A 13,658-nucleotide genomic window follows, 5' to 3' on the forward strand; every position below is an offset into this window, starting at 1 on the left:
TTATAGAAGACCAATAGCAGTATAAGAACTAAAATTCTAGGGGTCTGAGCAATAGGACAGCAGGGAGGGCATTTGCCTTGCATATGGCTGACTGGGTTTGATACCTGGCACCACATAGGGTTCCCCAATCTGCAGAGTTATTCCTGAGCACAGAGCCAGGAGTAAGCACTGAGCACCTCCATGTGTGGCCCCAAAACAAAACAAAATATATATATATATATATATATATATATTGCTTTTTGGGTCATATCAAGTGATGCACAGGGGTTACTCCTGGATCTGCGCTCAGGAATTACCCCTGGTAGTGCTCAGGGGAACAAATGGGATGCTGGGAATCGAACCCGGGTCAGCCGCATACAAGGCAAACTCCCTACCTGCTGTGCTATTGCTCCAGCCCCACAAAAGAATAATTTTAACTATGAATAGCATGTAATATAATCAGAAGAATTTTAAAAAATGACTAATTATATGGCATTTATTCTAGAGGTAGGTTTTGATATATCCGTGTTGATCATTACCCAAACTATCAAATCAGTATGTGTGCCATAAAACGTGCCTATGACATCACTATAAAAGTTAACTTTGTATAAATCTACTGTGAACTCTACAATACCCTCAACATACTAGCACACTAATTTTAAATTGAATAAGGGCAACTGAAATAATATACTAAAAAAGTATAAATGGTGAAAGTAGTGAGAAGACTATAGAAATTCATAAAAAGAATTATTATATTAGTCATACTGGAGTTCAAATGTGACCTTCTTATCACCTGGTAAACTGGGTTTCATTATTGAACAAAGTGACACTGGGTCCCACTTTTCTCACCCATAAAACTTGGATGAAATAGAATTGACCTCATAAGATATCCATGCATAGTCTGAGTTAATATGTGTGAAATAGTCACAGGAAGTTTGACAAATAGCAGACAACCAAAAATTTCCATCGATATATAATAAAAAGAAGAGGACATACAAGAAATCCAGATACTTGGGCATGCTTGTGGTGTCTTGGATTCGACCAGACTCAGGGGCCAATGCCTTAACCCCTGGACTATTTCTCTGGCCCAACCTCTTAAAACTTTTGCAGAATATGAAGAGTTAGTAAGTGTTTATCAAGTATAAACTTATGTAAGACTAATTTTTACTACTATACGTAATGTATGTTTATATATTTAATATGACTTTTTTTAACCAAAATGATTAAAGTTTATGCCACATTACGAGTATGAAAATAGCTGCAAAGTTTTACAAAGCAATCATTTTAGCACTCGCTTTTCTAATTTTTTGTTAGCTACTTAAGAAAACAAATACTAACTCACCAGACATCATGAACAATAGCGACGGAAACCATTTTGTGGTAGCATATTAGAATCTCAGGGATAATGGATCATAATCCATTCACATCTCATATTCTAAACAACCCCTGAAATAGTCTATGAATAAATATATTGCACCCAGAGGAAATGGATCATTACTTGAAGTGCATCCATTAATTTTATTACTTGTGTACAGTGCATAACAGACTGTTAGAATAATTTTAATTGTGCACCACCTTCCATGCAAGTACTTCAGAACTGCCACTTAAAGTGAAGTATTCCTCATCAAGTATATTCATCATTACCCATGAAGCCAGGATAGAATAATGCAAAACCTGTGTTTTCAGAGCTCTTGAATTAGAAGACAATTTAGAATAAAAGCTTGAAATAATGTTGCTAATAAATAGTCCCTTATATTTCTTAAACATTAAGTGAGGGTCATTATATGTCCATTCGACATTCAATATGAGACTAAAATATTACGGACATTTGTTCAGAGTCCGTGAAGGTCTGTGTACTTCTTTCTGATTAATTTCCAGGGCCTTATTTGATTGCACTAACTTTTATACAACTGCTAGAAAATGTTTTTTAAATTACTTTCAAATATTAATAGGGCTATATAAAAGTCACCCTTGTAGTGAATAAAGTGCATAAATTTATATTATAGCTCTTTTTTAAAACATTTCTAAATATGGAGTTTTGAGAGAAAAAGTGATTCCTACTCATATCTGCTTTATAACTAACTGTCCTAATAGCAATGATCATCAGGATTCCCTAAAGATGCGCGTGCACACACATACACACACAAATACATATACACGCACCAATCACCCCCACCACCAAGTCTACCCAGTCTCTTCCTTTGGAGATTAAACAGAGAAAAATGTGCCTGTCAATTAACAACATTTATGCATGTGAACTCTGTGTAGACCATTATTCCAAGTGCCACGATGAAAAGAAAAGAAGACATAAATCAAAGTGTCCTTCCTAAACTGAGGGAAGAACAAATGAGGGAATGGGTGCAACTCTGGTAAGTGACTCATTTATGATGGAGGGACCAACCCAAACGGCATGACTTGCAGGCCCCACAGGTTTAAAGACCTGTTCCAAAATCTCTTCCATTACAAAATAGAAATAGAACCTGTACGGCTCTTAAAATTCTTTATAGTAATGACATAACCAGAAGATTATTAGAGGCCTGGCTTTGAGGTGGACCAAACTGACAATAATACCTGCCATGGCCCACCAGATACATGTTTGTCGGCCACAGTCAAATGATATCATTTATGTGGTCTCACAGAAATGAGCTACAAACCAACGCACTAAAAATAGTTAAGGTAGATAAGAGAATCCCCTGTTTGTGTTATCAGACTGTGCTATTTAATTATCAACCGTAGCAGACTCATTATTAGGTTTTCCCTTAAATACTATAATCCAACACTCAGGGGGTAATGATTTTGGGATGTTCTTTTAGAAAAATATACTAATAATTACTGCCTTTAAACATTCCTTAATATTATTGTAGTCCGGCTTTTAATTAACATACAGAAAAAAAGTACAATTAGAAATTGAAAGTGAAGCTCAATTTAATGCAGGAAATATTAACACTATTAGATAATAATGTTATACTACCTTCTCTGGAAATTGTTCTGAAACAAGCCTATAGGAAAATTGAGCTATGCTTATATATGTTTTCTTGTGAAATTTTTATCACTGTTTCTATAATAAGTGATCTGGTAACTTCAATTATAATAAGTGCAATCAACTTATCTAGAATCATTTTTTATAACTGATAAGGGCACTATATACTAACACAAGAATTGACCTCGGTTTTTAGAATGAAAGGTAGAGAAGGAAAGAAATCAAGTGGGGGAAAGAGAGAATGGGAATTAATGGGTGAACAGGCATCAGGGCTTCAGTTACCCTGGTGATATGGGTAAGGGGGATGGCCACATATCCAAAACACACTAAAAAAACTGAAAATGTGAGATCTAAGCTGCAACCACCAAAACTTTGTAAGTGCCTGACAGGTTGACAGGTGGGGATCGGGTGGGTTTGGTGGACTGGGAAGAGAATATGGAAACACTAGTGGAAGAAAGTTGACACTGTTGTGAGATTGGTGTTGAAATTCTATATTCCTAAAAGTCAGCTATCAATAACTTTGTAAATCACAGTTCTTTTTAAAAAAATGCCCATAAAAGAGAATTGTGTTTTTTCCAAACTAAAAGTCTAATTGTCAACAGATATAAAAAGGATGATTTTATTTAAAAAATATTTTTTACTGTGAAGTCCAGGCCAGTAGCTCGCCAGGTAGCTCACTGTCCAGGTAGCTCTCCGTGATCATATAGTGGTTCGTACTCTGCGTTGTGGCCACAGCAGGATCTTAATTATGAAAAATTTATCCACTAGTGAGTTTACTCTATCACTTAATGCTCTAATCAAAAGCTCCAAAATTTCACCAATAAACTGATGTCCACATGGGAATATGCAAATTAATTGAATGTAGGTTTAAAATTACTAAAAAAAAAATGGGCTCAAGCGATAGCAGAGCGGGTAGGGCGTTTGACTTGCACGCGGCCAACCTGGGTTTGATTCCTCCGTCCCTCTCGGAGATCCCGGCAAGCTAGGAGAGCCCAGCAAAGTAGGAGAGCCCGAAAAAATAGCGAAGCATAATGCCCGCACAGCAGAGCCTGGCAAGCTACCCGCGGCATATTCGATATGCCAAAAACAGTAACAACGAGTCTCACAATGGAGATGTTACTGGGCCCGCTCGAGCAAATCCATCAGCAACTGGATGACAGTGATACAGTGATACAGTGACAGGTTTAAAATGGAAGTTAATTGATACACTGATTCAAAATGATTCCAGAAAGCCAAATATAAATATCCCTGCCCTTAATTTTCTGACTTCCTGAAATATCTCTCTGTCCCCTTAGCCTATTATTTTTGTTACTGTTTTCATTGTGGTATCAGGATTTACAATACTGTTAATGAAACTTTTAATACATCATTCGTGTATATATAATTTCAGTACTGCATCCATCACCTTAGTACCAGCTTCCATCCATCAGTGCTCTGAGGGCCCCTCCCAGCCACTCCTCCTCCTCACGCCCATGGAAGTTCAGTTTTATAGTCAAAATCTCTTGTGCTGATGACTTTAGCCACTGATTGTTCCTTAAAACTGTTTTTTTTATATCCAATTTGAGAATGATCTGTGGTTCTTAAATTATTGTGTAGGTGGTAACACCTGCACACACATGGATAAATAAAGCTAAATTCCTAACATTTCACAAAGTTGGAAATTAATGATAAGTTGCTAACTTTTTTCTTCCAAAAATTGGATCCTGATTTTTAAGGGCAAGATATGTAGTTAAAAGGAATTGCTGTCTTGGGGCTGGAGTGACAGAACAGCGGGTAGGGTGTTTGCTTTGCACGCGGCCAACCCGGGTTCGATTCCCAGCATCCCATATGGTCCCCTGAGCACCGCCAAGAATAATTCCTGAGTGCATGAGCCAGGAGTAACCCCTGTACATCGCTGGGTGTGACCCAAAAAGGAAAAAAAAAGGAATTGTTGTCTCGTGATGTTCTAAATTAAGTACCAGGATACATTTATCATATCTCTTTCTATGAATGAACAGACAAGCATGTGCATGTTCTGTGTGGTCCACGGCCTTATGACAACTCCACACTGCAAGCCCTAGAAAGAGGTCCCAGGGCTTGTAAATTTAGGAGCTTCATTAGGATAACTTAAATTTATGGTTGTTGGCAATAGATTGGAGAAAACTTTACTTTGTCTTTCTTCTTCATGAGTTCCACCAGTAAACTGTACCTCTGGGCTTTGTGCCAGAGAAGCTAGTATAAGTTATTGTTGGGGGGTGTCCACTGAAATATATCTAAAGAAGTACTGCTGAGATTTAACTGTGTATCAGGTTCAACTCAATTCTCACAATCATCAGATAAATACTGTTCACTTTGTTCAGGGAAAGACAAAGAAAGAGTGAAGTGGGGATATTTTAGGCTACTTATAAGTCATTAAGTAAGTTGTTTGAATCACACTTACGCTCGAGTGAAAGCCCAAATTTGAGCCTTATCTCATATTTTGTCACCATATCTTCAGTGGCATAACTAATAGAAAATGTGAAATTCGATCAGTATCGTCACCCAATGAGAAATGTCTAAAATTTTGTCCCTACTCCTTACTTCTTACTAATTTTTTTGCTTCCAACAAAATTCTAATTCTGTGTGTGAATTCTGTGTGTGTATTTGAGTGTGTGTGTGTGTGTGTGTGTGTGTGTGATTCAGGAATTACTCTTGACTCTGTGCTCAGGGTTTATTCCTCACTGTGCCCTAGGGACCATATGCATGCAGTAATAATGAGGATTTGAATCAGGGTTTGCTGCATGCAAGAGCAGTACCTGAATCCTTGTGCTTTCACTCTGGTCCCCAAAATTAACATTATTTTTTCAGGAGCATTATTATTTTCTGACCCATAATATCTTCATTACAATCTTAATTTTGCTTTGCTAAGGAGAATATGGTCAGTCAATAGTTATTAGGAACCTATTTGTGTCCTGATTTTCATTATGTCCCCAGAAGTTAGAGCTGTGAGATCATTAATCTAGAAGATGCTATTAGCACAAATCATAAGCTCATTTTAACCATGTATATAGTTTTAATGGCCCCTCCAAGAATCCTTTCCTTCATTTCTATATTTTAACTGCTTTTTTAATAATTCAGTGTCTGCAACCCTAAGAGGATCACATAAGGTAAGATATGCTTGATACTTAATTGTAAAAGGAGACTCTTAAACATCATTTTATTAAAACCAAATAGTCATGATGCAGTTACTGGGGGGGTATATAAAACCTACAACATCGTCTTTAGGTCATATCATTTAATTATCCATGAATATGCTGTGCTCAAACTTCTCAATTAACTAACCAGCAGCATTCATCCTTTTAGATGTTTTAGCAACAACCTTTTAAAATATGCACTGCCTATACACTCATTAACTTGCTAATGCAACCCTCAACTGTCATTATTTGATCGTTTTCAATCCTTAGCCAAATACAGTTGTGGCCCTCATTAGAAGGAGAAAATGAATTGAATTCCTAGGAAGATCATATAAGGGTTTAAGGCCTACCTGACAATTAAGGAAAAAGCAATTCATGCATGGAACTAAATGCTCCAGAATTTGCTGAAAACTGACACACAGTGCAATAAGTATTTGTGACATCTGGTTATGATATTCTTATAAATATATCCTTTGTACAAAATCTTGTTTATAAATCACTATCCCTAATTTCCACGAATCAGTTACATCTAAAAATAAACACAGTAGCATAAGAACGGCAATTTTAAAGAAATTTGTTTACAATTGATGTCTAAAAAAAATAAAATTTTGTTCAAACAGCTTGGTGGCACTAAGAGTTAGCATGAGGTAATTTTACACCATTGTTAAAAAAGAAGTTCTGCTCACTTTGTGCTTTATATTTTCCGCATAAATTGAAATTTAAAAATGAAAGTTCCTCTAAGGAAACAGCTTTAAGAAGGAGGGAAATAATAAAAAGCAACATGAAATTGCCAAATGTGTTCTGAGCTAACTGGCATGTTGATAAAGACTTCCACATAATTCAACAGATTGGGGGAAAAATCGATTGCAAGAATTATTTAAAATCAGATTATAATCACTTTACATATATTATATGATTGCTTATATTTCCAATTATTCTGCAAATCTTGGTAATGATTTGCAAAAATGCTAGCAGGAGTTGCATTAAAATTAATTTCTCGATGAAAGATTGATAAAATATTCAACCACATCTCATCTCATGCCAGGGAAGCCAAAGTTGACTTTTTCCCCTAATAATGGGCTTGGCCTTAACAAAGAATAGTACAATGCTCACACACTCACTTGAATTTATATTTGCATTCAGAAAGTGACTGATAGAATTCAGCTGATAGATATGAACCTATGTGTTTATCAAATCCCTAGGAAGATTATCTAAATCAACTCCGTGTAATTACCATTCACCATCTGTTCCACCAGGGCCTGCGCTGATCTGCGGGCATCTTGCAGTCTTCTGAACTTCTCGGCTTTTTCTCGCTCTATGGCCTGCAGCATGATAGCAAAGGTGAGTATTTCAATGCAAGGATTGTGAAGCTACACAGTAATTATAACTTCTACTTGCCCTTTTAGAGCCTTAAGATATTTCACTCTGTCAGCTTATCAGATGAATCTAAAGATTTCTTTTTTTCAAGTATCTTGGCACCAGACCTATGAAAATGGCAATGGAAGTACAAAACGATTTCCATACTGAACTGTTCCTATTTCTAATAGTAAGATCTCAATCCTGAACTGCTTTTGTTTTCATGTTAATGTCAAATGCATTCGAAGATGGCAAAGAAACAAAACAGAATCAGCAAAGTGAATCGAACAATCAAGGGAGAAAGTGTCAGGTCATTATTTGTAGTTTAAATACACACCACTGAATTTGCTGCTGCTAAGTAAATACTGCACATTACAAAACAAAGAGAAGAAATCTAGTAAGCATATACGGAGGGGAAAGAATACTACCACATATAACTTGGCAAAGGAACAAAAATCATTTTTTGTTTAAAACCAAAGGTTAGACTTTCTCTCTAAAATTGTGAAAATTCAAAGAATAAGATTTAGTTTCCTAAATCTTTCCGAATTCTTATGTTCATTTCTCTGACTAGAATTAACTCTTGAACAACATAAAAGTATTCAACTAAACAAAAATAGCCTTCAATATTATTGATCTCTTTAATAATGACTCTACATAGTTATGCATTTAACCCTGATGTAGTATAACAGAATACTGTAGCACTGTAGCACTGTTGTCCCGTTGTTTATTGATTTGCTCGAGTGGACACCAGTAATGTCTCCATTGTGAGACTTGTTACTGTTTTGGGCATATCAAATATGCCAAGGGTAGCTTGCCAGGCTCTGCCGTGCAGGTGGGATATTCTCAGTAGCTTGTCGGGCTCTCTGAGAAGGACAGAATACTATAGACATTCAAATAATGTAGTTCTAACAATATATGTTATATGCCCCAGTTTTCAACTGTGCAGAGAAAAAGCAAACACAACGCATTTAATGTATATGTTAAGAGTAGCAGTTTTGCGATTAAAAAACAGCATGGCACAAAAATGTTTTTAGTTTGAAGCAAGAAGTTATTCTATATCAAGCTATTTTTTAGAATAGTATGTGTTTACATCTCCCAGCATTCAAACAAGCATTTGTTGTATTGGATTACAGGCTGGAGAATATACTATGGTATATGCATTCTCAACAGTAATATTCAAAGTAACAGAAATATTATTTTTGTTTGTTTTGTTTTTGGATTTTGGGTTCACACCCAGCAATGCTCATGGGTTTCTCCTGGCTCTGCCCTTAGGAATTGTTCTTGGAATTGCTCATGGGAACTTCTGGGAGGACAGCGGTCACACCCAGGTAGGCTCCATGCAGGGCACTGGCCCTACTCACTGTGCTGCTCCTTTGGCCTCAAAAATAGAAATTTTCTTTATATGTGTTACCAACAAGGGTGGGCTGGAGCGATAGCACAGCCGACAGGGCATTTGCCTTGCACGCAGCTGATCTGGGTTCGATTCCTCCACCCCTCTCGGAGAGCCCAGCAAGCTACCGAGAGTATCTCGCCTGCATAGCAGAACCTGGCATATTCGATATGCCAAAAAACAGTAACAACTAATCTCACAATAGAGACGTTATTGGTGCCTGCTCGAGCGAATCAATGAGCAATGAGATGACAATGACAGTGACCAACAAGAGTAACTACTAGCCATACTATCCATGTTTACTAAATACTTAAAATGGGGAAGTACTATTAAGGGAGTTATCTCATTTATTTCCTGATTTATTCTTTGTAGGGCCAGAATTGAAACTCAGAACCTCACAACACTCTTCCAATGAGAAGCATACATGGCCCCCAAAGAGGGATGGTTTTTGATGGGGGGCACTTGGTGGTGTTCAGGGGTCATTCCTGGCTCTATGTTCAGGGATTATTCCTGGCGGGGCTTGGTGTTGCCAGGTATTGGACTTGGGTTAGCCACAGGTGAGTGCCTACCAGCTGTACTATCTCTTCAGTGCAGAAGACATAAACTCAAACTGCAACTCACCCCAGAACAAAAAAATGACAACTGTTTAATTTTAGGTTACCTCAAAAACACCCATTTCACACTATGATTAGGGAAACTCTGTAAATGCTGGACACATTTTAATATGATGCATTCTACATTTCAATAAACAATGCTCCCAGAATCCACACACCAATTAGCAGATAAAACTCCCAGGTTACCTTGAAAGTTATACAAAAGGCATCATTTTTTTCCACCAGCATGTGGATAACCATGGAATGTTTGAAATTTCTAGATGAACTGAAAAGTTCATGAATGTAGACGTAATGACTTGTTTGATGTTAAGAATCTAGACAAAACTATAAAGCTCACTTTTGATCACCTCTTATCTTTGAAATCCTTGGCATCTGGCTGGCATACACATTTTCTAAGACTTTAAATTTGTTATCCATTGAAAGGTAAATGCGGGGCTGGAGTAATAGCACAGCAGGTAGGGCGTTTGCCTTGCACGCGGCTGACACGGGTTCGATTCCCAGCATCCCATATGGTCCTCTGAGCATCGCCAGGGCTGATTCCTGAGTGTAGAGCCAGGAGTAACCCCTGTGCATGGCCAGGTGTGACCCAAAAAGCAAAAAAGAGGAAGGCAAATGCTAGGCTGGAAAGAGAGTTCAAAGGCCTCGGTTCCGTTCCTGCAGGGCTAGGGGGGCCACACTGAGTGTAGCCCCTGAGGACCACTGAGGATGGCCCAAAGAAACAGTAACTGCAGCAACAAAAATGAACGCTGTGTGAAGAATGTGTTGAAAGATAAAAAGCAGCATGTTGTAAATAAATGAATAGTACAGAAGAAAAAAAATATTGGCTCTATTGCCCACAGTAATAGAAAACATAACAATCAAAATAAAGCCATGCTGAAATTCCATAATTTTATAACAGTAATATCCATGACATTGGAGCAGAATTTGTGGTGTCTCAAATGTGAACTCGACAAGAGAGACAGGGTATGAAAGGGATGGAAGAAAGCAGAAGTGTGGGAAAGAGGGAGAGAGGGAAAGGAGGGAAAGAGGGAGGCAGAGAAAAAAGAGAACATACATGTATTACAGTAAAACAAAACAAATAATAAAGACACTAAACTTATCTTTGAGTTAAATGATTTTAGAGTTATTCTTTCCTATAAGAATGATTTTATCTTATCTACAAAGGGTTTTTAGTTCTTTTGTAAAATGTATTTTTATTTATTTTTGTTTTGGAGTCGTGCAAAGCAAATGCTGTGCTATCGCTCCAGTCCATGATCCGTAATAAAGTAAAATAAATCAATGAACTAAAGAAAACAAATGCATTCAGACTACAGAACCAATTCAGTGGTTAGCAGAGAAAGTAAAATGCAAATTATACAACCAAAACCAAATTCTTGAGAGAAATATGGTTACCAAGGGTAGAGTGCTATTACGTATCTCACTTTTATGTGTATTTTACACTTTTTAAAGAAGCATAAGGAAAAGTAGACACTTTCAGAACTATTCACCTAACCTAGTTTACCTTTTTTCATTTCATTTTTTCAGTCTCTGCATTTCCAGTTTTAATAAAAAGTTTTATTGCATGTTAGTGGGGGAGCACACTGGTGGTACTCAGTTTTGAACTGAGCTCTGTGCTTTGGAATCACTCCTGGTCATCCTGCAGACATCAGATGATGTTTCAGGAGCAAACCCAGGTCGGCAGCATACAAGGCAAGTGCCTAACTAACATACTGTACTAGTTCTCCAGCCCCATTTTTTACTTTTTGCTTTTTGGGTCTCACCAGGTGATGCACAGGGGTTACTCCTGGCTCTGCGCTCAGGAATTACTCCTGGCGGTGCTCAGGGGACCATATGGGATACTGGGAATCAAACCAGGGTCAGCCGCGTGCAAGGCAAACGCCCTACCCACTGTACTATTGTTCCAGCCCCTGCAGCCCCATTTTTATTACATTATTTGAAAGCGACTTTGGACAACTGTTAAGTTCAATACAGCTAGATTAAATATAAGCCTTCTAGAAAGTACTATTAGCCTAGGACACAGGCACCTCAATCTTCTCTCCAAGAGGACAGCTAACACATCCTGATAACAATTATATACAATTAGACAGCTAGAAAAAAATGTATATTCTGTAAAATTCATTAAGCCAAAATGTATAGATACTTCTTCTGCTTGATAAATAGATAAGAAAGAAAAAAGCAGAATGCAGTACAAAAACCATTTCGTATGGAATAAAGCGAAGATGCCATTTTGACAATGTAACCAGAAGTTATAAACTTCAGACTTTGTCCGAGATATGTAAAAATCTCAAGAACCTTTTTGGTATTCTCACCAACATTTCAAGGACTCAAAGAATAAGGAATAGGAAATCACAAGTTAAGAAGAGACCGAATATAGCAAAACAGAATGAAGTATCAAGATGATCAGATAGGACACAAGGAGATACTGGTTTCTTAAGGATGAAACTGAAAATGCATTGTCACGATCTCAGCACATATCTGAGACTGTGAAATGTGGAACTGATTTGGAAGGGAAAAAAGAGGGAGACGTTTCATGTCTATGATGTTATCCAAGTTTCTCTGGAGTCAGTAGCAGGTAAACAAGTGCTCCCAACGAGGTAATAGAAAGGCTCATATTTTAAAGTACCCCAATTAAGCTGTTCCTGCATTTTCAGATTGTAAAAACACTTTTGCTATGATTACACGCTGAAATGCTTTGTTACCATTAGAGAATGACTGAAATAAAAGGTCACTGAGATAACAAGTTTGGGGTCTATTTCTTTCATTCTGAGTCACTTAAATGATATCTCATCATCTTCACCCAGAATCCTGTGGGAGCTCAGGGGACCATATGATTTGTCAGCAATCAAAATAGGGTAATACTCGTGCAAGGCAAGTGTCTTCACTTCTGTACTAGCTCTCAGGCCTCTCCCCAGTTTTTAAGGCTAAGATTCTGGATGCTCTTCCTCTATTAGGTAAATAAAAAGCTTCTTGGCATTTTATCTAATATTTTAAGTCAGTTTTTCTGTGTAGATATTTCATTTCCAGATGTATAGATATGTAAACTTATATATTTAGAGAGAGTGCTACATATACATATAGTGCTATATGTATATGAAATATATATATGAAATACAATGTACTTCCATATATACATTGCATTATATACTGCATAACATAATTATATTACAATATTTAATTTATTGGATATCTCATAAAACAATCATATTATCAAAGAATACAATATGTGATATATATTACTCATATCTGAATATGTTATAGTATATAAATATCAGCTGGAGTGATAGCACAGCAGGTAGGGCATTTGCCTTACACGTGGCTGACCTGGGTTCAATTCCTCCGTCCCTCTCAGAGAGCCCAGCAAGCTACTGAGAGTATCCCGCCCACATGACAAAGCCTGGCAAGCTACCCGTTGCATATTCTATATGCCAAAAGCAGTAAGAAGTCTCATAATGGGCACATTACTGGTGCTCGCTTGAGCAAATCAATGAACAACAGGATGACAGTGCTACAGTGCTATATAAATTTCATGTAAAATATACTTCAATGTCCAATGTATTAATATTTTAAGACATGACATATTTTTGAAAATATTTCTGATGTAGAATACGAAATGCTCAAGATATATTCAGCATATTATATAAAACTTCTACTCAGTCAAATATATCTAGAATACATAACTTGTAAAGCACTGATTCAAAAATCGCATCAGTGAACAATTTGACAATGAATGTATGATTAATGTTTAAATATAATGGGGTCATAAAATAATTAGAAATTAGTAAATTCTAAAATGTATAATTTCAAACAAAAATGAAAATTAACTGAGTAGTGCAATCCATATACCTTTTGCCTATTTTTTTGGGGGGGGTTAAACCTGGTGATGCACAGGGGTTAATCCTGGCTCATGCATTCAGAAATCACCCCTGGTGGCACTCAGGGGACCATAGGAGATGCTGGGAATCAAACCCACGTGGGCCGCGTGCAAGACAAATGCCTTACCTGCTGTGCCATTGCTCCAGCCCCTAATCTATATATCTTTTTATAATTGTTTTTGATAGAAAAATGAAGCAGATTTTTAAATTGTAGAGTGTATAGAAAGAAAAGTTTACTAATTCCTTAATAATCGGTTAAAACACTTTCTGTCCTCTCTTTTTCTTCCTTTATCAGCATCTCTTAAAGGCTTCCTC

The 13,658-nt window shown here is 37.0% G+C and overlaps 1 protein-coding gene across 1 annotated transcript in view; it reads right to left on the reverse strand.

Annotated features, from left to right (window-relative positions):
• DMD (dystrophin) overlaps window positions 1-13,658 on the reverse strand; it is a 2,715,231-nt gene that overhangs the window by 1,499,321 nt on the left and 1,202,252 nt on the right. Inside the window, exon 20 of the mRNA XM_055122927.1 lies at window positions 7,346-7,433. Within this exon, the coding sequence (XP_054978902.1) occupies window positions 7,346-7,433 (88 nt within the window). The remainder of the gene's footprint in view (window positions 1-7,345; window positions 7,434-13,658) is intronic.

The sequence above is a fragment of the Sorex araneus genome, chromosome X (assembly GCF_027595985.1).
Source record: "Sorex araneus isolate mSorAra2 chromosome X, mSorAra2.pri, whole genome shotgun sequence".
NCBI classification, from domain to species: Eukaryota; Metazoa; Chordata; class Mammalia; order Eulipotyphla; family Soricidae; genus Sorex; species Sorex araneus.